Source organism: Bos indicus, chromosome 16, assembly GCF_029378745.1.
Source record: "Bos indicus isolate NIAB-ARS_2022 breed Sahiwal x Tharparkar chromosome 16, NIAB-ARS_B.indTharparkar_mat_pri_1.0, whole genome shotgun sequence".
Lineage (NCBI taxonomy): Eukaryota > Metazoa > Chordata > Mammalia > Artiodactyla > Bovidae > Bos > Bos indicus.
Genome location: NC_091775.1, coordinates 72,210,301 through 72,236,660, shown reverse-complemented (window position 1 = coordinate 72,236,660; position 26,360 = coordinate 72,210,301). Strand labels below are relative to the sequence as shown.

At 38.3% G+C, this 26,360-nt stretch overlaps 1 protein-coding gene across 1 annotated transcript in view; it reads left to right on the top strand.

Moving 5' to 3' along the window:
• The window catches only part of DTL (denticleless E3 ubiquitin protein ligase homolog), a 50,475-nt gene extending 26,919 nt beyond the window's left edge, over positions 1–23,556 (top strand). Inside the window, exons 11-15 of the mRNA XM_019976916.2 lie at positions 1,513–1,625; positions 7,411–7,500; positions 10,090–10,225; positions 18,921–19,753; positions 21,588–23,556. Coding sequence (XP_019832475.2) covers positions 1,513–1,625; positions 7,411–7,500; positions 10,090–10,225; positions 18,921–19,753; positions 21,588–21,686 — 1,271 coding nt within the window. The 3' untranslated portion in view covers positions 21,687–23,556. The remainder of the gene's footprint in view (positions 1–1,512; positions 1,626–7,410; positions 7,501–10,089; positions 10,226–18,920; positions 19,754–21,587) is intronic.
• The last annotated feature ends 2,804 nt before the right edge of the window (positions 23,557–26,360 follow it).

Sequence of the window (26,360 nt, the reverse complement as noted above, 5' to 3'; positions counted from 1 at the left end):
TTAGAAGGATTTTTTTCTATAAACTTTATGTTGGCTTTCTTAGACCAGCAGAGGGCAATAAATACTTAAGAGCTTAGTGGAAAATTTGGTCTAGTTTTCCATTCATAGCTAAGAGCTGAGAAAGATGAACAATTATAGTTTTGGAATTGTATTCAGAATAAAGGATCCTGTTTATTTTGTGAGGATTTATCTGTCATAGTAACTCTATAATACATGTATCTGAATTGATTCATGTCTTGCTTAACTTTAACAGTTGCAGTATTTGATGTGGCAGTGTATTTGACATGCAGGGTTTTTCTTGAAAAGCTCTAAATACAAAGTTTGTTTTTTAATCCAATTTTTTATTCTAGCAAAAGGAAGAGATTTTTGTGAGTAGTTATAGAAAGCTGTTGAGTTCAGTTCAGTTCAGTCTTCAGTTGTGTCCGGCTCTTTGCGACTCCATGAACCGCAGCACACCGGGCCTCCCTGTCCATCACCAACTCCCGGAGTCCACCCAAACCCATGTCATTGAGTCACTGATGCCATCCAACCATCTCATCCTCTGTCATCCCCTTCTCCTCCTGCCCTCAATCTTTCCCAACATCAGGGTCTTTTCAAATGAGTCAGCACTTCACCTCAGGTGCCCAAAACATTGGAGTTTCAGCTTCAACATCAGTCCTTCCAATAATAATTCTTTTTTCCCCCTCCGTTAGAAGATTGCAGTGAAGTATTTTTTCCTTCCTGAACGTATCCTTAAATTTTCCAATGACCGAGATGTTTTTCCTTTAATTTCCTAGTAGAGTTCTAATGCCTGAGGCCTCAGCTTTTGGTCTCCTTAGGATGGAATTAAGGAGATTCCTAGATTGGATAGTGAGAAGTCTAAACCTAACCTAGTTGGAGTATCTTATATATGAATATATAGTTTACCTCATTGGCCACTTCTACTCTTCAGCCTACTTAAAGTCGAGTTTAAAGGTTACCGCATCTCAGATAGACTATCCATAAATCTTAATTCTCCTTTCACTGATTTTTACCTATTCATACAACAAATGTTTGAAGATTTCCTCTGTAAAGCATTATAAAATCTGAAGTCTAGTAAAGAAAGAAAAAGATATTTGTGAAATATATCCTTAAGAGGTTTGAAGTTAATTTAAGAGGAAGAAAGACCAATGTTTAATGCAATGGAAAAAACCTAGCCTGGGGTGGAAAGAGAGGGTCTGACAAAGGCATTTTTACTAAAGGATTGGACACTGACTCTGTTCTTCCTTTGAGAATATTTTTTGTCCCTTTCTTCTCAATAGCTAACTCCATACCAAGTATTTGGGCTTAGATCATGAGATTGGGTCTAATATAAAGCCTTTTCCTAGGATTTCCTTTCTTTTTCTGCCACTGTCCAGTTCTTTTTAAACTGCTGACTTACTTGACCATCTGCTTCATTAGTCAATACATTAATAAACTTATTAGGATATGTATACTGTCTGCATTTATTTGAACACTGGAAATGAAGTAATTTGATTTTTTTCCTTCTGGCAGTGGCTGTCTTCAGTGGACATCAGAACTCTACCTTTTATGTTAAATCCAGTATTAGTCCAGATGACCAGTTTTTAGTCAGTGGCTCAAGTGATGAAGCTGCCTACATCTGGAAGGTAAGTTACCAAACTTTAGCCTTTCTATATCAGATGTTAAGTAAAAATTGCTTTTTGCCTCTAAATACAGCTGAAACTTCACCCTGACTGTGACAAAATATATCATACTTTCACTGTACGCTTCTCAGAAATCTAAATCCATATCCTCCAGCAGATTTACAGATTATGAGGAAGTTGAGAATTCAGAAGACTGAAAAGACTCTTAAATACTTTGTCCTGCTTCCTGGAAAAACATGCTGTACTGCCTTACTGCCCTGTGTTTTCGGACTCTCATAAAATTTGGAACAGTAACAGAGCACAGTATTTGAATCCTACACGCCAGTCACCCATAGAGCCTTGCACAAAACACTCATTCAAAAATGTTCATGGAATAATTGTGTTTTTTACTCTCCTCTAAGTGGGTAGTTGTCAGGTTATTAAAATAGATGTGGCTGCTTTGTCAGTTTTGTGTTTCTTTAATAGCATTATTTATTCATTTATTTACAGATTCCCCATTTCTGTTACACGAATTTATAATTTTTTGTTTTTTCATTTTAAATAGTGGTTCTAAAGCAGCTACTATAGGCTAAGAAATTTAAAGCTATTCATTTGAAGTCAAGAGGAGAAAACTGAAATACAAGTAGCATTTCCTAACCACTGGAAAATGGCTCTTGTGGAATAATTAATTATAGAAATGTCTGAGTTCAAAGAAAAAGACCATTAAGGTGTTTTCCTAGGGCTAGAAATCATTATCTTCTGGATTGCCCTATAGTTTCATAAATGTCATAGACATTGGTGAAATAAGTGATCAAAGTCTATTGATTTTAGATTTTAGAATCATAGTGACTGAAACTTCATAGACTTGTAGGTTCAATATTATTAAATCCCTTTTCAGGAGACAGTTTGTGTCATCTTTAGTCCTGCCAACTTCTAGGAAGTCATATCTTTAATGCAGGACAAGGGTAGATCTTGTCAGATATGAGGAATAATTCTTCAGCTTAATTTCAACTAGTCCTGAGGGAGGTACTAAAAAATGATCAAATGTAACACTACCTTCTCAAAAGCTTTAGTAACAATAACCTTGATAATCACAGGGTGGAGATATTGTTCTATCCAAGATGCATTTTTGTTGACCTTGCCTCTTTTTCTTCACACATACCTACTGTATTTTTAAATAATTTTCTTATAAAATATATACTTGAGACCCTCATCTTATGATAAGAGTTTTACATAACTTCTTGTCTATAAAATTCTTCTTACTTGAGCTTTAAACTTTATGTGACTAGCACTGATGTTTCTGTTTCATAATCTGGTCTTATGCTGCATATTTATTATCTTCTGGTTTTTCCTTCCCTCACTATCTTACCTACATTCCTTTTTCTGCTTTGGTTCCCAACTTAGCTAGAGGATTTTATTCCTACCAAGGTCAGTATCTTTTAAATTTTTTTTCTTGAAAATAAAATTGCAAACATATCAAAAAGCATTAATAAAGGATTATGCAAAAAACAACTTAGGCACTGATCATATTTTAAAATCAGTTTTTTAATTATATAGTTACGTGTGTGTGTGTGTATTTATAGTTTATTGCCAATACTTTTGTTTGTTTTCTGGCTTTGTTTTCTTTTTTTTTTTTATTGCCAATTTCTAAAGTTCCTCTTAGCTCTGATACAAAAGATTGCTTGTTTTTGTTTTTTTGTTTTTTTTTTTGGTTCCAGAAAATCTGGGTTGAGGGATGCTTTCTCTCCTTAAAGACAAGCAGTAAAGATACTTGGCTGTTCATTAGTAACTCATTTTCAAACATCCAGTCAGTGGGTATCACACATGGGTGACCCTTTCTGAATTCTAGGCTGGGTCACATGTCAGTGCTGAGTGATGTGGTTCAGACATGATGTTCTCCTGCCTGTCCACACATAACTCAGTGTGCAGGTTCTGATATTTGAGATCTTGGCAAACTTACTGCTCCTAAAATGAATTTGCCTGGTGAGGTGGCTCAATTTTCCTTTTCCATGGTAAGAAAAGAGGGGTGGAATGTAGTGTGTAATTTAAAAACAGTTACACACAAGCTGAGTAGTCAGGCCATTAGGTCAGAATTCTCTCAGGTATAAGGATTTTCCTATGCCAAAAAAGCCCATGGGCACAAGAAAATGGGGTGAAAGATTGAAGTTTTAGATCTCAGGGCAGAAGAGAATGAATAGCCTTCCCGTCCTAATTACTGCCCAGCAAAAAGGAGATGTGGTTTAGTTAGGCTTTCTGACACTGAGGCCCAAGAGTAAAAACATGTAATATTATGTTTTTTTCTTGTTTAATTGCCTACCCCTTGTCCTCCCCTAACCCCTGCCCCCCTTCCCTGGTTCATTTCTGATAGAGCCCCTGAATAGTATTGAAGTGGTTATAAATAAACTGATTTGGCACCGTCATTCTACCGCTGACTGGCGAAACATTGAGCCTGACACTTTAGGAAGTGTAAATGATCTCATGGCAGAAATGAAGATTAGGTTTGGTCTCTAACGGGGCAGAGTAAGGAGGTTTTTTGAGGAAAGGTGCTGATCTTTTTTGCCTGTTAAAGTATACAAAATGTTTTATGAGGTCTGTACTTTAGGACCAGTTGCTTCTAAAGGTACCTTCATTGTTCTGAGAGTTTTACCTTAGGAATTTCTCCTGCCTTGAGTTAAGCCTTTATTCTGTAACAACTAAAATTTGTAAGAGAAGACAATTTTTTTGTGTTTTGACCTTTCCCAGAATGCATAGATGTAAATGTCCCTTGGACTTAATAGTCTCCTCTTCCTATTTAAAAGTAGAGGGAGGTTTTCAAAAGTGAAATCATGTCATTATGATAACACTTTATTATAATTATTACAATGAATATTATAATGAAGTGACAATAAATAAAAACATATTTGAATAAGAATCAAAGATTTAAGTCACCTGAATTTCATTAGAAGAAATTAATCTTCTTTGGAGTAGTCACCCAATATACTTTACCATACTAGGATAGTCCTCAACTGTGAAAACACTTGTTACTAATGTTCATAAAGACTTGTTGGACATAAGCTCTCATTCCAGTCTACAGCATGCCCTTCCCTCAACTTTTTCTTTTAAATTGAGATAGAATTTGAATACTGTAAAATTCACCACTGTAGTCATTTTAAAGTGTACAGTTCAATGATTTTTTTTTTTTTTTGTATAGTCACAGTATTGTGCAGCCATCCCATCTCATTCCCAGACATTTTTATCACTCCCAAAAGAAACTCCATAACCTTTAGGAGTCACTCCATTCCTCCCTTCCCCCAACTTCTGGCAACCGGTAACCTGCATTCTGTCTCTGTAGATATGCCTATCCTGAACGTTTCCTATAAGTGGAATTATATAGAGACATGATCTTTTATGTCTGGCTTTGCTTTCATAAAATTTATCCATTTTGTTATATGTATCAGTACTTCATTCCTCTTTATGGAGGAATATTCCATTGGATGTTTAGACCGTATTTGTCTATCTATCAGTTGATGGACATTTAAACTTTTCCACTTTTTGGCTTTTTAAAAAAACTATCCATCTATTTATGTATTTGGCTGCATGCGGTCTTGGTTGCAGCATCGGGGTCGTGTGTTGCATCTCAAAGACTTCTCTCCAGTGAGTGTGCTGTGTGGACTTGGTTGTCGTTCAGCATGTGGGATCTTAGTTACCCCCGAGGAGGAAACCTATGTCCCCTGCAGTGGAAGGTGGATTCTTAACCACTGAGCCACCAGAGAAGTCCCCACTTTTTTGGCTTTATGAACAGAGCTACTATGAACATTCATGTAAAAAGTTTTGTTTGAACATGTCTTTAATTCTCCTGGGAGTGTATACCCGAGTAGAATAGCTAGGTCATATGGTAACTAATTCTATGTTTTTAACTTTTTAGAAACCCTCCCCTCACTTTTAATGCTATGTAAGATACCTGGTTCATGGCAATCATTCAATAAATGCTGACTTTTATTGTTACTATTTTTATTCCTGCCTTATTATCAAATTATAAAAAATTTTCCAACAGGTCTATCTTTTGGGGGTTTTTTTTTCCCTCTTAAATCCTATAGATAAATGCAGAAATGTACACACATTCTATTGGTGGACATTTTTTTTCTTGACATTTATTTTAATCTTCGATATAGACACTCAAGTTCTCCTCGGTATATGTAATGCCTAGGAGACTGAGGAAGGGACAGTACCATGAGATGATGAGCTAGAAGCAACAAGCAAGTAAATACATGGAGCAAAATAATACGTTGTTACCCGAGAGGGTCAGAAGGACATAGGATTTCCTCTTTTAATTTGCTGTTACCAATCCTCCTTGGGTCTTGGGTAAAGGGAAACTTTATAGGCTGGGACCATTGAGAATTTCTGTGACTGTTGAGATCATTAGAGTCTATCTTGAAAGTCTTTTTTAAAATATGCCACCTTGTGAGAATGAGTTCTGTGGGATTGTAGGAGTAGGTAGCCAGTGAGATCCTTTTAGAGCTCAAAGAAAAGTCTCCTTTTCTGGTAAACTTTAATTAATCCAGCAAGGCAAATCAGATTCTGCTCTTTGTCTTTGGCTTTTTGAATCATTACATAGTGCCATTTAACCAAGGAGAGGAGTAGTAATAATTGAGTTGGATACCTTATGAATCAGTATGTCGAATCTCTTAACTACAGTCTGAGGAGTCCATTAAGTTACTTAGTCATTGTTCCAAATATTCTTCCCAGAGTGCCGCCTCCTTCTTCATACGAATGAGCAATGATTAAGAGTCTCAGGTAAATGAGAAGATAATAATTTCTCTTTTTCAAACACGTATGCTAATAATAGCTACGTGGGTCTGTCTCTCTGTGCTGTGCTGATTAATGCCCATGGCCTCTGACAGGGATTGACAGCTCTTGAATGAGACAGCTGTCAAACGCCTGTCACTAATAGCATCCAGTGAGGGAGAAAATATCATTCTTAGTCACCTGTGTAGTACTGCACAATGTGACCCTTCTTTTGTACATTAAAATGTGGCAATACTTAACTTTAAAATTCAGTTTCTTTAAGCAAATGAACTGAAAATAAAATTTCAGAGAATTTTTTTTTCCAAAAAAAATACCAAAGTGCCATGTAGAATATAGCTTTTGCCCTTTTAAAATGAAGGAGTATAACTTTGGGCTTTCATAGAAGTCAGTGAGTTCTTTTGGAAGAAAGACTATCCCCTTGTCCCAAGAGATCTGCTAACATTTCTTAAGTACCTTCAGGATTTAGTTAAGTGCAGTGTTCCTGGAAGTAACTGACTAGAGAAGATCTAAAATTTAGTCTAGGTTCCACTTGAAGTGTTATACCTAGCTGCTGAAACTCACCCTTTCAGTCTTGAATTTTAATCAAAATATGTATAACTACAACAAAGGATGAGATGGCTGGATGGCATCACTGACTCGATGGACGTGAGTTTGAGTGAACTCCGGGAGTTGGTGATGGACAGGGAGGCCTGGCGTGCTGCGATTCATGGGGTCGCAAAGAGTCGGACACGACTGAGCGACTGAACTGAACTGAAGTAGTCCTGATTTGAAATAAGAGCTGTCCTGGTATCTTACCTCATACTGTTTACTTATTTTTGCTGTTTTCCTTCTATTTTCTCAGATTAATGACAGAAATACTTTCAGTGCCCATTGGGCCTCTTGTTCTGAGCTATAACTAGGCATGTCTAGGGATTTTTGGTAACAGCTCTACAGCTGTCTAAGGTACAAGTATGGATAAATTTGAAGCCGCTGTCTGGAGACCTAACACTGCCTGCTGACTTGTTTGTTTTTGATGGTGTGATAGGTCTCCATGCCCTGGCATCCTCCCACTGTGCTCCTGGGTCATTCTCAAGAGGTCACATCTGTGTGCTGGTGTCCATCAGACTTCACAAAGGTTTGTAAGCAAATCTCTGTAGCTGGTTTAAAAGATCACAGATTTGTAGATTTTCCCAATACAGACTTTTACATTTAAATAAACATTTAAAGATCTAGAGGCCATTCAGGATCTATATCATCATTAATCACACATTCTGTTTTTTCCTACTAAGTGTATTTCTTGGTTCTTTAGAGTCATTCCTTTCCTAAACATAGAATTTAAGTTTTTAACGTTAGTAAAATTTCATCTTAAAATTAAGGTGAAAAGAAAATCTAAAGTGAAGAAAACTAGTGTTTCTGACTTTGTATGTATTTTTAATGTGTGTTAAAAGTAACATCTTGACTGTTCTTCACAGACCAGTTTGGGTTCTCACATGCCTGAAAATGCTTTACTATGAAGTCTTAAAATGTTTGGCTATCTGTGACTAAACTATGGAAGAAGTAACTCTAAACTGTTATAGACACTTTGAAAAGAAGAAAATATACTACTCACTTTAAAATAATTTTTTAATAGTGATACTTCAAACAAATTTTTAAAACCCGAAAGGCAGAAGTCCCAGAAATTCCACATATATATAGGGATTTCATATAATAGTGTCCCCAGTTCCACTGACTCTCCCAGCCCCCCACCTTTGGTCTCTGGGTTATTTTGGATTTACCGGAAATGTTCCTTCTGTGGAGAGCTCCATTTCGTCTATTATGTTTTAAAGGTTTGTTGCCTTTTGTGCCTATCTGTTTTTCTATCTTCTAGAATCCTCTCATGGTCTCATCTACTCAGGACATCCCCGCTGGCTTTCAAGTACTACTATGGATTTGCTTATTTCTATATCCCTGTATAGCCATTTCTGTGATGAGCTCATGATAGCTCAATCATTTTTTTTTAAATCATTGCTTTTATCACCAATAATTACATCCCAGTGACATTTTCCCTCTAAGTTTCCATGTGATTTCCAGTGAAATATCTGCTTTTAATGAGGAATTTTAGAACTTGAAGATGAATTTTTTCAAATTACTCAGTTAATCATATCATTTTTCTCCATCCATTGTATATTGTCCTTATCTCTATGCACAAAAAAGACTCAAAGGAAGTAGTAGCAGGGCTGTTTTCCCATATTCATTTAACGACCACCTTTTCAAAAGGGTCTTTAAAATAATTTTGTCCCTACCCTACAATTAGGAATGTAAAATACCCACTTTAAAGAAAAAAGGTTTAGACTTTGAAACTGAAAAAACTTGGATTTAAATTCTAGCTCTGAGCTGGGAGAACGGGATAGTTAGGCAGTTAGGGAAGGTCATGTGCACACTGCTATATTCAAAATGGATAACCAGCAAGGACCTACTGTATAGCACATGGAACTCTGATCACTGTTATGTGCCAGCCTGGACGGGAAGGGAGTCTGGGGGAGAATGGATACATGTATACATATGGCTGAGTCCCTTCACTGTTCACCTGAAACTGTCACAACATTGTTAATCGGCTATACCCCAATACAAGATAAAAAGTTTAAAGTTTGAAAAATAAATAAATTCTAGCTCTGCCACTGAATTGTGGTGACCTTGGGCAAATAACTTTATTCTTATTTTGTAGATGAGGTTATTTGAGTGTCAGGCTTCTATATAATGAGTATTAAGTAAGATAATGTTAATTTTAGGACACTCAGACTTAATAGTTGCTCTGTAAGTAACAACTAGATAATAGACTATAGAACGACGGGGATCCTAGGCATCTCTTTGAGCGCTTAAATGTGTGTGTCTTCTTTTGGCCTCCCAGTAAGGAAAGGAAAACGCTGCCAGCCTCTTGGGGGCCAAGACTTAAGAGAACGTGTGTTCTTTTTTTCTCTCTCTCTTTAGTTACTGAAATAGAGAAATTATATAAACAAATGCTAGGGAACAGCTCTGGTACCAGTGGCCATTTGCCACAAGCTCTTCAAGCTGGACTTTCTCTGCCATAAAAGGCTTGGGACCAAGATCAGGAACGGTCAGATATTTTTAAAGGGGCAAAGGTTATTTTTAACTTCTTTCAGGCTAGTGAACTTGTTTTCCCAGATTGCTCCTTTACCTATCTGAAAAAGAATCTTAGGGAATCGTTTCATTCTACTTGTCACAGCATACTAGAGTCATGGGCTAAGTCAGATCTTGGGAGTGATCCCATTACTTGGAATAAGCCAGAACTTGAAGAATTCTGAAGAAAGTCATATAAATTGAATGTCAGTGACATAACACTGATCGATCACGTAAGAGAAAAACGACGTCTTAATTATGTATGTTTATAGTTATACAGAAGGTGATAATGATTTCCACAACTTCTTGAAAATAAAATGACATGAACCTGCTTTTATAGTAGAGCTTTAGGTTAGCTGAGAAATCACTGGTTACAAAAGTCATACCCACAGAGTATATATAAAGAAGAAACTAAAGGATCCACTTCTTTTGGAAATCTGGAATGATTTCTGAAAGCAAGGAATGAAAGTATCTGACCTTTTAGGTAGCATTTTCTATATCAGAAAGTATAATTGTCTAGTCATGAGCCCTTAAAGACATGTCTACTTTTTACTTTGTTGTGAATCTTTGATTGAAAGTTACTAACTCCCTTTCTGGTTCTCTGTAGATTGCTACTTGCTCTGATGACAATACACTGAAAGTCTGGCGCTTGAACAGAGATTTAGAGGAGAAATCAGGAGGAGATAAACTCTCCATAGTGGGATGGGCCTCTCAGAAGAAGAGAGAGGTGAAAGCCGACCTTGGTAAGGATCCCATGCATTTTTCTAAGTTTTTTATGTTTTTATTGGTTTAGTTCTGCAGTACAGAATGATGAGCTAGATTTGATCTTATTTTAGTATGATTTTGAAGGAAAACACCATCTTACTGGCATTTTTTTATATATATTTTCTGAACACTATGTTTATTATCTACACAAGGCACTGGAATACAGTGTAGATTTATTTCTTTAAATATTTGTTGAACATCTACTGTGTTTTAAGCACTATTCTGATTTGCTGTGGATTCTGCAGTAATCAAAAGAATCAAGAATCAGAAATGAAGCTTAGATATTAGTTTGAGTCAGGAAACAAGTTAAATAAAATTTGCTTGTTAGGTAGTAATACATGGATTAGGGAAAAAGGAAAGCAGGAATGGGAGAATAACAGCATGCTGTTAAAATTTTAAATTAGGTGCCCACAGAAACCTCAAAAAAAAGATGGTGCTTGAGTACAGAAAGTGAAGTAGTAAGTCATGGCGGTACGTTTGAGAACGTTTCTGGCGGACAAAACAACAAACGCAAAGCCCCTGAAGCCGGAGCAGACCTGGCATGTTTTGTGTTCCTCAAAGAGGCTGATGTAGCTGTAATCCCTGTGGCTAAAGAGAGGACAGGAAATAGTAGTGGAAAATAAGGTTCTTGTACAATTTTGGCTTTTATTTTGATAGACAAAAAACTGTTGGACGATTTTGAATAGAGAAGTATACGATCTGACTCTCCTTGGTCATTCTAACTTCTGTGTTGAAAACAAATTGTAAGGGGATCAGGGTAAAACTGGAAGTTAATTTAAAAACTTACTGAAGTAACCTAGGAAACAATGGTGGTGACTTGGATCAGAGAGGTAGCAGACGATACAACTTTTAAAAGTCTTCAAATTCCGGATATATTTACATGATGGAGACAACAGAAGGTTCTTTGGGATCAGATATGGGATATGAGGGAGAGTTATCAAGGATAACATCAGAGTTCTTGGTTGAGAAGCTAGGATGGAGTAACCATTAACCTCTATAAGAATCACTGCAGGAGGAGCAGTTTAAGGGAGGGAACAACTGGATACGTTGTTTGATATGATTATTAGATATCTAAATGGAGATGTCAAAGAGGTGGTTAGATATTTGATTCTGCAGTTGAGGGCTAGAGTTGTAAATTTGGGATTTATTATCATATAGGTAAAAGGTAGCTATATATGGAAAAGAGAATAAGTCTGGGGTCTGAGCCGTGGAGCATCCTAATATAAGTTGGGAGAGAGGAAGCAGCAAGTACAACCAGAGAAGTAAGAGAAAAACAGAATATCGTATAAAGTAAGTAAAGGGAAGAGGGATGAATTTGGTTGAATGTTTTTGGCATGCCAAGTAAGATGAGGGCTAAAAACTGACCTTTGGATTTGGCAGTACAGGGGTTATTTAGCAACCTTGGTGAGGGCAATTTTTGGTGGTGTGTCAGTGGCCCGGTTAGTGTTGTTCAGGAGGATAGAAAGAGAGGAGGCTCTTTCAAGGAATCTTGCTAGAAAGCAAAGGAGAACAATGAAATGGTAGAGGACGAAGCAATGTTGAAGTTTGTTTTTAGTGAGAATATAGCATTTTGTATGTGATTAGAAGGATCCTCTAGTCCAGGAGAAAACTGATGCAGGGAAATTTGCTGGAGCAGTTTCCTTGACTGAGGGGATGATCTCAAATATACAAGATGAAGAGCAGGCCTGTGCCAGGGGTGTGGATTGTTCGTCCATAGTGATGAGAAGGCAGAAATAGACGCACGGCGAAGGTAGGTGGAGAAAATGGGAAGGTCAGAACTTGTGGAAGTTTCCGTCTTCTTAGTGACATTGGAATCAGGATCATCAGCTGATTAAGAATAAGGACTAGCGGAAGAGGTGATAGAGATTTGACGAAAGAAAAGAAAGTCTGAAATAGTCACATAGAGAATAGAAGAGCAAATAGGCCAGGGAAATATGATTGTTGAGCGAAGAATCAACCTGAGGCTACTACTACTCCTTCATTGAAAATGAGCAGTCGGTATGGTTGTGTGTCTGCTGCACAGGTACAGGCAGACTGTAGGTGGAAAAGTTGGTTTTAATCAGGGATGTGGTTTAAATCCACAAGTATGAAGTGAGTGGAGGGCCAAGGGAGTTGAGGACAGATATACCATCAGAGTTAAACTGGGTAAAGAGGGAAGTGAGGATATAATTGGACTGAGGGTAGAAGTGGTAGGGTCAGTGAACTGAGCGGCCCCTGGGCATGAAGAGCTGATGGCACTGAAGTGCTGAAGAGAACTGGGAAAATAGGTGGTGGTTGAAATTGAGATAGTGGAGGATTTTAGTAGTAATGGAGGTACTGGTAGTAATAAGGCCAAGGAATAAGAGAGTGAAAGGACAAGGCTGTTGTAGAAGAAGAAGGTCAAGAAAATGAGAAAACAGGATATTGAAAAGATTATGAATGTGGGTTTTGTCTGAACTGACGAGTAGAATTAAAGAGAGTGACAGGGAATCAAGAACAAAAATCTAAGCACTGAGCCAGCCAAAGGGAATCCACATGTTATCAATAGATAGTCATAAGCTTGAAATTCCAGCTTAAAACTTATGTCAGCCGTCAAGGCCTAAGGTAATGAGGATTTGAGGGTGAGAATATATGCTCATTTTTCTACTGACTTGTTTAGTCTTTTATAAGATACCTCAAGCGTAACTAAACTCCAGAGGAATCTTTCACTCTAAGTCTACCTCTATAAAGTGTTTAATTTTGGTTTCTGCTTTCTTTAAAAAAAAAATTTTTTTAAGTGTTGATACTTTTAACAAGTCAACTAACTCTACAGGGCTACATAAGGTAAATAGCATTCTTTAGATACCCTACCATAGTTCCCTTTTCCCAGGGTGACAACTTCAAATCTTTTAGCTAATTTTTTGATACTTATTCCTATATCTCTAAGTAATATTTGTGCATTTCTATCTCTTACGGGATTTTTTGTTGTTGCTTCAGCATTATCTATTGACATCTTACTCTGTGAGATGAGCACTTAGCTCTTTCCTATGTCCCCATGATTACCAAACCTCTGCACACTCAACATTCCCCTAGCTTCCCAACATAGGGTCATAATTTTGGTTAGATCGAGAGTTATTACTGTCATTGTATTTTCTATTCAGAATTTAGCTAAGTGGTAACTAGTTGTTTCTTTTTATTTCCTATACTTTTTTTTCCCCTTCAGACTTAAAAAAAAAGTCAAGATATATTCGCATACCACAAATTCACCTGTTTGTACAGGCCAATGTTCTTCAGTATATTCAGAGTTGGGCAGTCAACATAATCTAGTTCTAGTCTATTTTCAAGGCCCAAAATAAGGCTTCCAGTGTCTCCATAACCTTGCCAACACTTGTTATTATTTCTTTTTTTAAATTATAGCCATCTTACTGATTGTGCAGTGGTATCCCACTGTGGTTGTGATTTGTACTGATATTTTCATGATGGCTTATGATGTTGAATATCTTTTCATGTGCCTATTGGCCATTTGTAAATTTTCTTTGGAAAAGTGCCTATGCAAATAAATCCTTTGCCCATATTTTAATTGGGTTATTTGTCTATTGTTTTTATTGTTGAGTTTTATATATTCTGGATATAAGTCCCTTGTCATATAATGATTTATAAATATTTTATCTTATTCTGTAAGTTGTTTTTTCATTTTCTTGATGATGTCCTTTGGCACACAGTGTTCTAATTTTGATGAAGACCTGTTTATCTGTTTTTTTCTTTTTGTAATTTGTGCTTTTGATGTTGTATCTAAGAAATCATTGCCTAATCCAAAGTCACAGAGATTTATGTCTGTATTTTCTTGTAGGAGTGTTTTAGTTTGGGGGCTACTGTTGATTTTGCGTTTATTTTTGTGTATAGTATGAGGTAGGTAAGGGTCTAAATTCTTCTGCATGTGGATAGCCCACGTTCTCAGTATCATTTTTCAAAGAGACTATTCTTTACCCCATTGAATTTTTTCAGCACTCTTGTCAAAAATCAATTGACCATAAATGTAATCTTGTCAAAAATCAATTGACCATAAATGTAAGGATTCGTTTCTGGAGTCTCAATTCCATTCCATTGATCTATAAGTCTGTCCTTATGCTGTTACCACATTGTCTCGATTACTGTACCTTGTAGTAGGTTTTAAAAATCAGAGATTCTGAGCCCTCCAATTGTCTTTTAAATTTTAAGATTGTTTGGACTATTCTGGGTCTTACATTTCTATACAAACTTTAGGACGAGCTTGTCAATTTCTGCAGAAATAGTCAGCTGGAATTCTGTTAGGGATTTCATTGAATCTATAGATCAGTTTTGGGAGTATTGCCATCTTAACAGTATTTTCTTCTGATTCATGAACATGGGATGTCTTTCTGCTGCCTTGTCTTTTAATTTTGCTTCCTAATTTTGAAAAAAAGAAAAGAATTATATAAGGGAAAAAGTCATCAACCTCCCCAACACTCATACACAATTTTAGTTAACATTTTGACTTATTTTTTAGATTTTATCCCTTTATCCATAGAGATTTTTTTGTTAACTGAGTCATGCTACGTATACATTTGGATTTCTTGAAGATTTTTTCACTAAACATGATATTCTAAGCACTTTCCTTGTTACCTTTTTAGCAAAACATTTAAATGTTCCATAGTTTACCTAGCTCTTCTCTTGTAGTTAAACATTTTATTTCCAGTGTTTTGTGGGGGGTGGGGGAATGGTTTTTTCTAAATTTAGGGTCTTCATTTCCCATTAAAATAGGTTCCCAGAGGTGAAATCTCTGTGTTAATGACTATAAACATTTTTGAAGAAAAATATGTTGTCTTTTAACTAGGTATTTCTAGGTATTAATTATTCTTAGTTTTGGAAACTAAGTCACAAAAAAGTTACATATGTTGACCGAATTTGTACCATATTAATAACATTTAGCCATTATTAAGTATTAGCATAGTTGTTCTAAAGACCTATTTGTATTATCTCATTTATTAGTAATTCCCCAAACAACCAAACCTGAAGCTCAAGGAACTTAGATTTGCTTAAAGTCACACAGCTGTGAAGTTATAATAGAACCAATTCAGACCCTTGCAGTCTGATTCTAAAGCTCATGCCTATAGTACTGCCTCCTTTAGAACCCAGCACAAGAGTTTAGATGAAGACTGGTCCAGGAATTAGACCTAGATTTCTGTTTCTGGGTAATGCTAGAGTTACTCTGAAGAGCAAGAAAGCAACAGCTTGACACAGGGACCAAAGGCTGGTGCACTGGCCGTTCAGGCCTTTACGCCAGTTCCCAGCGACAGACTGGCTGTTGCTAATCACACTGCCATTTTGAAAATTATGTTCCTCTGCTTGCCCAAGCTTCTAATAGCCACCCCAACCCTTCACTGCTGTCCTGGATTGCCTGTCTTCTCTTTTGGCCCTTTTAAACTTACTAGCTGGCAGGCTTTGAATCGCAACACACAGCCCCATTCCCTTCTGTCCTACTTTTCCCAGTCAGCACCTGCTCCATTACTTGCTATTCTTTTACTGTTTCAGCCAGCGATCTCAGCACTGTCAGGCCAAGGGGTTCTCTATCCTGTCTGTGCATCAGAAGCACTTGTGGAGCTTTTAAACAATTTGTATGCCTCCAGAAATTGTTAAGTAGGCCTAGAGTAGAGACCAAGTACATGTATTATCATAAAGCTCCAAATGAGTCCGATATGCAGCCAGACTGAGAACCTCTGCTAGGTATCACTGAGTGAAAAGATGATTATCTTAAAAAGAAGGAAATGTTAGCTGTTCTATCTCAAGTGCTTGCTGTAGACTTAAAGTCAAACACAGTACTTACACAATCTGTTCTTTGATGGCTGGAACTTGACCCTCATCCCTGTCAGCAGTAATGAAATTTAACAAACATTGTTTAATAATTCCTTGCTAGGAACTACAGCAGCACTAGACCTAAAAATGAGTAAATCATTATCACTTGCCCTCTGGATGCTCATAGTCTAATCCAGGAGGCAGCTACAAAAACTATAGTATATTGTAAACATTTCACCCAGCTATGTAAACAAAAGGGTTTGAGAACTTGCTTCCTGTGGGAGAGGAAGAAAGAAGTTTGTGAAATCTGCACAAAGGAGTTAATAACACTGTCATCAGAGCCTGGAAAAGAAGGGGTGGACTTGGCAAGAAAACCACGTGAACAGCGAGATGTGACAGTGCACACAGCTTGCTCAGGAAGCTGCTCGTGGTCTCCTGTAACAGGATCCTCGGGGCAGAGCCCCTGATCAGACTGAGAAGGTAGGGAGAGGCCAGATGGCAAACCTTCTAAAGAAAGGAGCTCCAAATGGACGGATGATTAGTGAACTCTATAATTCCTCAAAGGAACCTACTTTCATGAAGCTTTTAGGGCAGTAGCCCAGTCTGTGCCACCATGTCATCAGATACCATGCAGCACTTAGGGTCCATAGGAGTTGGGGCTGCACTTAGTAGATGAAGAACTAAAGGCATGCTGTGTTTTAAGTCTAAAGGCCAGTGTAGTGACTCGTATACAGCTGTTAAAAAGGCTGGATTGCATCTAAGTGTACTTCTATGAAGAGGTGTAAAGAGAAGAGAAGATGTTCAGAGAAGAGAAAATTGCAGAATGTGTATGTGTGTGTAATCTTTAAGTGTGATATACATATACCTTTGTGAGTGCTAATAGGTACATAGAAAATAGTGGAATACACAGCAGCATGAGAGTGAAATGAGATGGTTGAAAAGAAGACCTTTTGCTTGTTAACTTATTCCCCTCTGTAGCTGTTCAGAGAAGGGAAGGAAAGAAAAAGAGAAGAAAATTGGATGATAACATCCTGAAGAGGATACAGCTTTTCACATACCAGATTTTCCATTGGCCTTTAGTAGACACTTCAGATTTCTGCCACTGAAGTGTCAGAAACATATATTTGGTTTGTCTCTGGCCCAACTTTTCCTTCTCCCTGAATCCTGCCTTAGAATCTGACCCATGGTATTTTCGGACTTTCTGCCCTAAACATACTCTTCAGCTCAATTTAATGAAACTGATAACTGTAGGGGCTGTGCATTGACTGTGGACCTGCACTGAGGAGTGAAGCAAATGAAAGCTTCTTCTCTCCGGAAGTAGTAACAGTACTCAGGCTCTAGAAACATGAGTGTGAGAGCCATCACCAAACGCCACATGCTGCTGCTGCTAAGTTGCTTCAGTCGTGTCCGACTCTGTGCGACCCAATAGACAGCCCACCAGGCTCCCCCGTCCCTGGGATTCTCCAGGCAAGAACACTGGAGTGGGTTGCCATTTCCTTCTCCAATGCATGAAAGTGAAAAGTGAAAGTGAAGTCACTCAGTCGTGTCCGACCCTCAGCGACCCCATGGACTGCAGGCTTCCAGGATTTTCCAGGCAAGAGTACTGGAGTGGGGTGCCATTGCCTTCTCCGAAACACTGCATGGACTGGTCCTAATCATTAACCCCCCTTCTATAGCTTGTTATGATGACATGGGGCTTTCTAGTGATGATCTTTGTTGAAGAAGCTGTATCACTTTGTCTCTAAACATACCGTTGATGAGAAAAGTTTAGACAAAAGTCAGTTTGTAGAACTTCTCTGTCTCAAGGATAGGCTGTTTGAGTAGGGAAAAGCAGAAAGTAAAATGTACAGGAAAACTAACTGACCAGAGTTAGGACTTGTATTTATTTGAGTATAAATACAACTAAGTAGTTAAACTGAATTAAACATCAGAGTTGTAGTACTGGGTAACTGAGAAATAAATGCCTTTTCCTTGTTATCTGAAGACTGGAACCCTTTTTCAGAAATCTGGAAAGCTCGGGAGAGTGAGAAAATACCATGTCTGTGTCAGGTCCTCAGGAGGAAGAAACACGAGGTTTATGCGAGTTTGCCTGAAGTACTGGTCCTGGCCTAGAGACAAGGGGCAGGACAGATGGAGCAGAGTGCTCCCCACAGTGTGATTCGTTTTGCATCACATTTTGGAAACGTTCTTTGCCATTGTTTGCCTGTGGAAAATCATAAATTGTATATTAAGGTGGAAGGCACACGAGGCCTGATAACCTTAACAAGTAATTGATGGGATTACCTTTGTGGAGATTAAAAGCTATCTCCATTGAACAGAACAGTTGTACCCAGGTGACGTAGTAAGCGATTATGCGGGAGTGGAGACCTGTGCACTCCTGACGTGCGGTGCCTCTCTGGCCCAGCATTGCTTAGAAGCATCACAGAAATACTAAGAGCAGCACTACTTAGGGAAAACAAAGTGTCGTTAACAACCCTGATGTCTTACTGTTACCTTAGAATACTTTGTAGCTGTTAGAAATGGTACAGATCTGTGTTACTGTGGGAAATGTTCATGATACATTAAGAAGCAGGTTACTAAGTATCTTGTACATCTTGGTCCCATTTTTATATAGAAAAGCTTGAGAGATATCATATGCATAAGTATAAAAAATGGTTCACCTGGATGCTTTTAAATTCTTCTTTTTCTGTATTTTCTAGACTTTTACAAGCATATGTTTTACAACAGGGTGTCTTAGGGGCTGGCAGTTAGGAAATGGGAAGAATCAAATGATTTATGTGATCCACACTGGGGAGTCAGCCCCTGGATGATTAAGTTAGCTATTGACATAATTTTCTTTGATGAGAACCCCGGGATATTCTGTAGCTTTCACCTCTGACTTTTGTGACCTCTTTGGTTTCTCAGTGGCAGTGCCCAGCAGCCAGAGCACTCCGGCCAAAGCACCCAGAGCAAAGAGCAGTCCGTGCACCTCCTCCCCGTCGTCGGCAGCCTGTGCTCCGAGCTGCGCCGGGGACCTGCCCCTCCCTTCAAATACACCTACCTTCTCTCTTAAGACCCCTCCTGCCAAGGCCCGGTCTCCCATCAGCAGAAGAGGCTCTGTGTCCTCCGTCTCTCCCAAGCCACCCTCATCTTTCAAGATGTCCATTAGAAACTGGATGACCCGAACGGCTTCCTTATCACCACCCGTCACTCCACCTGCTTCCGAAACCAAGATCACGTCTCCCAGAAAAGCCCTCATACCTGTGAGCCTGAAATCATCCCAGGCAGTGGCTTGCTCTGAGTCTAGAAATAGAGTGAAGAGGAGGCTAGACTCCAGTTGTCTGGAGAATGTGAAACAAAAGTGTGTAAAGAGTTGCAGCTGTGTGACTGAGCTTGATGACCCCGTTGAAAAGCTTCATTTGGATCTGTGCTGCCTTGCTGGTGCCCAGGAAGACCTTGGGAAGGACTCGCTAGGTCCTACCAAACCAAGCAAGATCGAAGGAGCTAGTATGAGTGTCTCTGAGCCTCCTTCTCCTGCCAGTCCTTATGCTTCGGAAGGCTGTGGAACGCTACCTCTTCCTTTGGGATCTTGTGGAGAAGGCTCTGAAGTGGTAGGCAAAGAGAATAGCTCCCCAGAGAATAAAAACTGGTTGTTGGCCATGGCAGCCAAACGGAAGGCGGAGAATTCATCTCCACGAAGTCCATCGTCCCAGACCCCCAATCCCAGGAGACAGAGCGGAAAGACTTCTCCAGGCCCGGTAAGTTGGCAGCGATAGAAAATGCATTTCCTAACTTGGCCAGGGCAGGCACAGATGCCTTCTCAGAAGTCAGAATGCTTTTGTTTTTTTAAGTAAATCTTTTTATTCCTAGGATCACCAGGTTTAGTACATAAAAATATAGGACAAATATTGCATGGGACATATTTATACTAAAAATTTTTCATACTGCAATGTTGTTTGAATTTCAAATGTAACTGCATGTGTCCTGTATTTTCTTTGGCAATCCTATTTACTCCAGTTAAAATCCCTTCTGTCAAAGTCCATACCCCTCAGCCCTTTTGCCCAATTGTTTAAAGCCTTCTTCGTCCTCTAGGATATCAATTCAAAAATAACTTCCTTCTTTGTTTGACATTATTCCCTCCCACAACTCCTTGCTTTTTAAAAGTCTGCCTCACCATCCCCCAGCTCCTGCAACCTCTTTTTATAGATTTCCTTCCCCTTTTTATAGAGAAAGCTATAATTCATGGACAAGTTGCCAACATCCACAAATAGATTTTGATTTTGTAATTACAGCTTATGATTATTTAAAATAAAGCAAAATTAAGATACTTACAAAGCAGTTTTAAGTGCAGAATCCTTCTAGAGTTATATGATTTTTTTCCAGTCTTTTATGATCATCTTGCTCACACTGGTATTTTTGGCAACTCACCTGTATCTCCCTTTTTTTTAAACATTCATCTTAATTTTACCTATCTTTTCATTAAACTTAGATAATTTCAAAAACAGATATTGCTGGCAGAAATGCCTTTGTGAACCTTGAAAAGCTTGACTCAATGATGGAGGCAGAAGTAGCTGTGAGCATTGGGTGAGCTGTGGGCACCAGTCAAAGAAAATAGAAAGCTTCTGCTACTCAGGTTGCAAGTTAAGGATGGAGGCAGGTTAAGGAAGTTTCTCCCGTAGCTCTTTCTGTATTAGCGAGAAGGTGGAAGAAATGAAACCTGATCCAGGTATCATGACCAGTAAGATCTGCCCTTATAAAGGGCAGAGATTGGATAACCTTAGGCCAGTACTAATTTAACAAATGTTCATAACCCGCTCCTACTGTCAATAAGCCTATCCCCTAATTTTAGGAAAGATAAACTAGAAATATTTTAAAGATTACTTCAAACACAAAGTCCAAGGCCTTGCTATAGAGTATAAAGGGGAAAAAAGGCTGTAAGGAGTCTTTCTTCTCTCAGAATTCGCACTGTAGGTAATCTTTGCCCCTAGCCAAAATTTCTATTTTTTTTCAAGGGAGCTGGTCTGAGTTATGTGTTAGCAGAAAAACAATTTCAATAAAAAATTATTTTCATGAATGTGTACATCTTAAGGGCATTTTAAAAAATAGTCTAAATAAATAGATAAAAAATATCTAAGATATTTCTGGCTTTATAATTTCAACCTTTTGAAGCTAAAGTTTCTTTAAAACATTTTTTTTCTTTATGTACATGTTGATAAAGACTTCAGAAAAGGGTAGTATCTGCCATTTGAAATACCTATCTCGTTTGTAAATTTGGAAGGCTTATTTACTCATTTATATCAAAGAGGATGGTAATTGTAACCTCTTTGGTTCCTATTATGAGGCTTAACTGGTACATATTTTCCATTCACATGAAAAATCTGTTTTCTTTTCATGCATGCTGCCTTCAGTTTTTCTATATTTGGTACAAATCAACCAAAAGAGACATTGCCATCAAGTAATTGAGACTGAAATCTGGCTACATAAGCAAATTTCCAGGCATCCTAACTTAAAATACCCATAGTGATAACTTGCTGAGGTAATAGCTGAACTTTATCTTAGAAAATCTCTGAAATCTGAACTTTCTTCTTCTAGGTCACCATTACTCCCAGCTCCATGCGGAAAATCTGTACATACTTCCATAGAAAGTCCCAAGATGACTTCTGTAGTCCAGAACAGTCAACAGAATTATAGATTCTCATCTGAGTGAGTTAACTGAAGCTTGATTCATTAAAACAAGATAAAAAATTCAAGAGTGACTCTAACTCTGGTTTTAAGAAAGCTACCATTTCTTCATGTTTAGTGAAAATCGTTTTGACTCCAGAGTTTACCTAGTCTGGTTCCACTACCATAGTTATGTGCAGCTTCCTCAGAGTGAACGCTTTGTTTAAATTTCATGGAGTAAGTTTGCCACTCTGTAACATTTTGAATGATGCATCTCAAATGATGTATCTCCTGTACAGTAGTGACATCCCAGTTTGTAGAGGCAAAAAAACTAACAAGGCTTGTCTCTTCTGCTCTGAGACTGCGCAGCTGAATGCCTCTGCAGGCCACAGCAGGAGGCCTGTCTGTGAAGGTCGACTGCCGAACGGGACCCTGGGTCTCTGCTGCCTCTAACACAGTAATACAGTTTCACATAAAATATATAACCTTTCACTACGTTTTTGTGGATTTTTTTAAGTATGTGGTTAAATACGATTTTTAAGATAAGTACATTTATATTGATTCAGTATTAAAATACAATCTCTTAAGTTAAAATTATCTTTATTTTAAAAACAGCTATAAATGTCAACTTGTTGGCGAAACTAGAACACTAGCAACGTTTGTCTTTTCTCCCCCCAAATATATATCCCGTATATGATCTGAGGTTTTCAATTTTTACTAAGCAATCTACTGCGTTTCCAACCCAACTTCATGTTATGATTTTTGACATTTCCTGGAGGAAGATGTTTATAAAATCAGTAGTCATATGCTGAAGCTGGGGTTTGAATTTAGTCTTTGGTTTTTTAGGGGCTGCTACTTTAAAAAAAAAAAAAAGCTATCAAATTTTAAGAAAAAGTATTGATTTCTTATTGATATTTTTATAAAAGTGTAAGTAGTTCCTATACTGAAAATCCAGAACCTAAAAATTAAATCTTTGCTTTAACTTGATCTTTTGGATTCTCTTCATATACTAAAAAGCAGTGATTGTCTAGTAGAGCCCTGAGCCAGAAAGTCGTGGAATTTTCTCTATAGATATTTAACATAGAGTATATAGATGACTCTCAGTTAATAATGTGCAAAATATCTTGAATATCTCTTACCTTAACAGTTATGTATCAATAAGCTTGAAATGAACCATTGTTTTCTATTTTAGCCCTTTGTAACCTCATAGAAACAAGCTTCATGTATTTTCTATGTACTATGTCCTTAGAAGGGAGTCCCCTTCCACTCATGAAACTTGATTCATTTTATCCATTTCCCTAAGGACTGTGTAGACTTTATTCATATATTCTGTCATTTTAAAATGTATTCTTAATTATAACTCTATAATTCCTTTGATTCTTGTAAATTAAGCTGTATCTGCGAAAACTACATAGGTCAATTAAGCATGGATTCTCCTGGTTTTATCCAAGGAGAAAAGTAAATAAAAGGCCACAGAAATGCTGTTTTTGAAACAAAGTATGGCGTAGCATTAACTGAATGTTTAAGAACTCTAGTTATATTTGATGTTTGATTTTTGAGTGTTCAACTATGGGAACGTGTTATTTATGACCAATACCTGCCAATAACACTGTCTCTCTTGATTTGAAAGCCTGTGACCCATGAAGAAGAGAACTAAAGTAGATGATTTTCTTCTTTGTGTCTCTGCTCATCTCCTGACAGCTCTACTGAGTGAAATTGGGGATAAGTATGGCTGTCAGAAACTGCTGAGGGTCTAATGGGTATAACATTCCCACTTGGAAAACTAGTACTTCAAATAGGTGCTGAAGGTCAGTGAGCTAAGGTAATAAGCTAATAATTATCCCTACTTGTGTCCCTGTCAGACTTTGAGCTGCTTCTGAATAAAAAGCCTTTTACCTGATCTGGTGTTCTTTCTGAGCTTTTGCATTAACCTAGAAGCAGTCTGTCTACACAAAAGAACTATAGTAGTAATCAAGAATCCCTTCTACTTGTTCATTGAATAAAATTTATTTATTCCCAAGGACATAATCTATCTAGCTCAGGCTGAAAGAAGTTTTAATACCTCTTGCTTGATCAGACCTTGAGCATTTAAGATGGCTTGGATTACTTGATAAAAGAGGGTGGAGTGATGTAGTTCTTTTTCTAAACAAGTATTTCCAGCCCAAGCTTTTCTATTTGAATACACTCCAAGCACTGTTACTACAAAGCTGTGTTAGAGTTTCCTTTTGGCTGTTTCAACAGGGGCTCTTAATTTACTTTTGGGAGGGTTGACTAATTAGTCCTTTAAAATGCCTCTTAATCTAGGCTACACTTTTAATTGGTGATAAAACCATGTGTAGCTGCCTCCAGGGTTGCAGAAGGCAGATTGAGCTCACCATCCTTATCCCCAGCCTTAATGACTTAAAACTTTAAGACTTATTTTGGGACACCCTGAATAGGAGGCATTTTTTAAAACCTCAACTGTCCAGTATGGATGTCTAGAGATAACTTTGAGAGAGAGAGAGGAATAGGGCTTCCCCAGTGGCTCAGGGGGTAAAGAATCTGCCTGCAGTGCAGGAGACACAGGAGATGTAGGTTCAATCCCAGTCAGGGGATCCCCTAGAGAAGGAAATAGTAATCTACTCCAATATTCTTTCCTGGAAAACCCCATGGACAGAGGAGCCTGGCAGGCTGCAGTCCAAAGGGTCTCAAAGAATCAGACATGACAAAGCATGCAGGCACGTCGTGTTCTTGTATAGGTCACACATATCAGTTTAACGTGTATTTTGAGAACCTGTTGTAGCAGACACACTGCCCTTAGGTCTGTTTTTCTGCTACTCCTAGTCCCTAGAGGGACTGGACTTCCTCTCACACTGTTCTTAAAGCAAAGGCCCAGCAGCCTCACAAAGAGAATCGGTTCCACAGCTAGATGGTGGGGGCATCATCTTACAGAGGTGCTTCGGAAGAGACCCTGGGAGAGGGTGTCAACTGACGGGAGGGTGTCGACTGAGTTGTGTCCTCCTTGGGGCCGTGCAGCAAAGCTCTGCTTCGTCATTCTATGAAGGACCGCATTGTGACCCAGCTGAGCATTGCACCGCTTCCCACACATGTCTTCAGAGGAGATTCTCTGCCTGCCCTCAGTTTGGGTCATGCCACATCACAGATTAACCGGTTACTCATTAAAGTCTTAGGAGTTGTGGGAGAACCAGTATTAGGCATGAGCTCTTCAGAGGTTGCTTGGAAGTTACAGGCAGGCCAAACACAGCGTTTTGTTGGATGTGAAATGAGTCAAATACTTCATTAGATCCAATGCCAAGAATACATGCCCAGCTTGTTATAAGGGACCCACTTTATCGTTTAAAGTGGTAGGAAAAACCTGTTTTTATTTCTGAGCTACGTTTGAGGGCATGTTGCAAAGTGTAAAGGTCATTAAACAATGATGTAAGGTGAACTCAGCCTTTAAAAACATTGCTGGGCAGCCTGTTGGGATCAGTATGCCTGCAGCAGATAGTACAACACAGATGAGAGCTGTTACATTATTGAAGCACAGGCTTCTTCCATCCCCAAAGCTCCTCCCTCCCACTTCCCTGCTAAGCCAGGGAAGAGGACTTCAAAGATACATAACCAGGTTCTTTATTTTGAATTTCAAAGGTTTAATACTCCATTTATACCCAGTTTCTCTTTAATTTCCTTAACTTGCTACATGCCCTTTCCTGTTTTGACATTCAAAATAGTTCAAGCCATTTTGTAGAATATGAATAGTACGTTTCAAATGCCTTTGATTGGAAGGTATTCAATTCAGCCAACACTTATTTATTCATCACCTGAGTGCCAAGCCCTGTGTGAGGCACCTGGCACAAGAACTCTGCAGAGTTCTTGCCTTTACTTTTAAGTTGTCACAGGAGTCACTTTATATCTGTGGCGCTTCAACAGGCCAAAGCCACCATTTGAGGGACACAGGCAGATATCAGATTTTCAAGTCCTATGAATGAAGTCGTGAGCAGCTACAATGTAGCAAGTGCTGGCTAGATGCGGACTTCCCTGCAGCAGCTTCATTCACTGGCCACTTAAACCATCTTTAACTTTTCATGAGGATAGCAGGAAATGCTATCCTCATGAATGTTTTTGTTTCAAGTGTTTTGTTTTTATCTGATGACATTTTAAAAATATTTATTTGGCTGCGCCAGGTCTTAGTTATAACATATGGGATCTAGTTCCCTGACCAGAATTGAACCCAGACCTCCTGCATTCAGAATGTGGAGTCTTAACCACTGGACTTTTGGGGAAGTCCCCTCATGCATGTTTCATATATTCTTTACAACCTTGTTAAATAACAGTTAAAAACATGATCTCTAGGCTGAGCTGCCCAGCTTTGGTTTCCAACCCTAGCTGTGTGACCTTGGACAAGTTCCTTAACCTCTCTGAATCAGTTTCCATGGGCTGTGTGGTTATTACAAGTGCAGCTCCTAGGACAGTGCCTAATAGCACATAATAGCTTAAATTTATTGAATGATTACTGTTAGCTGTTCCCATAAGGTAGGGAGGGCAGGGGTTAACTATTTTTGATAAATGGATAGACAGGTTTAAGTAACTTCAGTAATTTCTGACTTATTCCTATTCCACTACAGTTGTAAGTCTCAAAGTTACGGGAACCAAATCAGAATCGCCTGGGAAGCTTTAAAAAAAAATGTCTCCTGGGTCTCCTAGTCTTAGCATTTTTCAAAA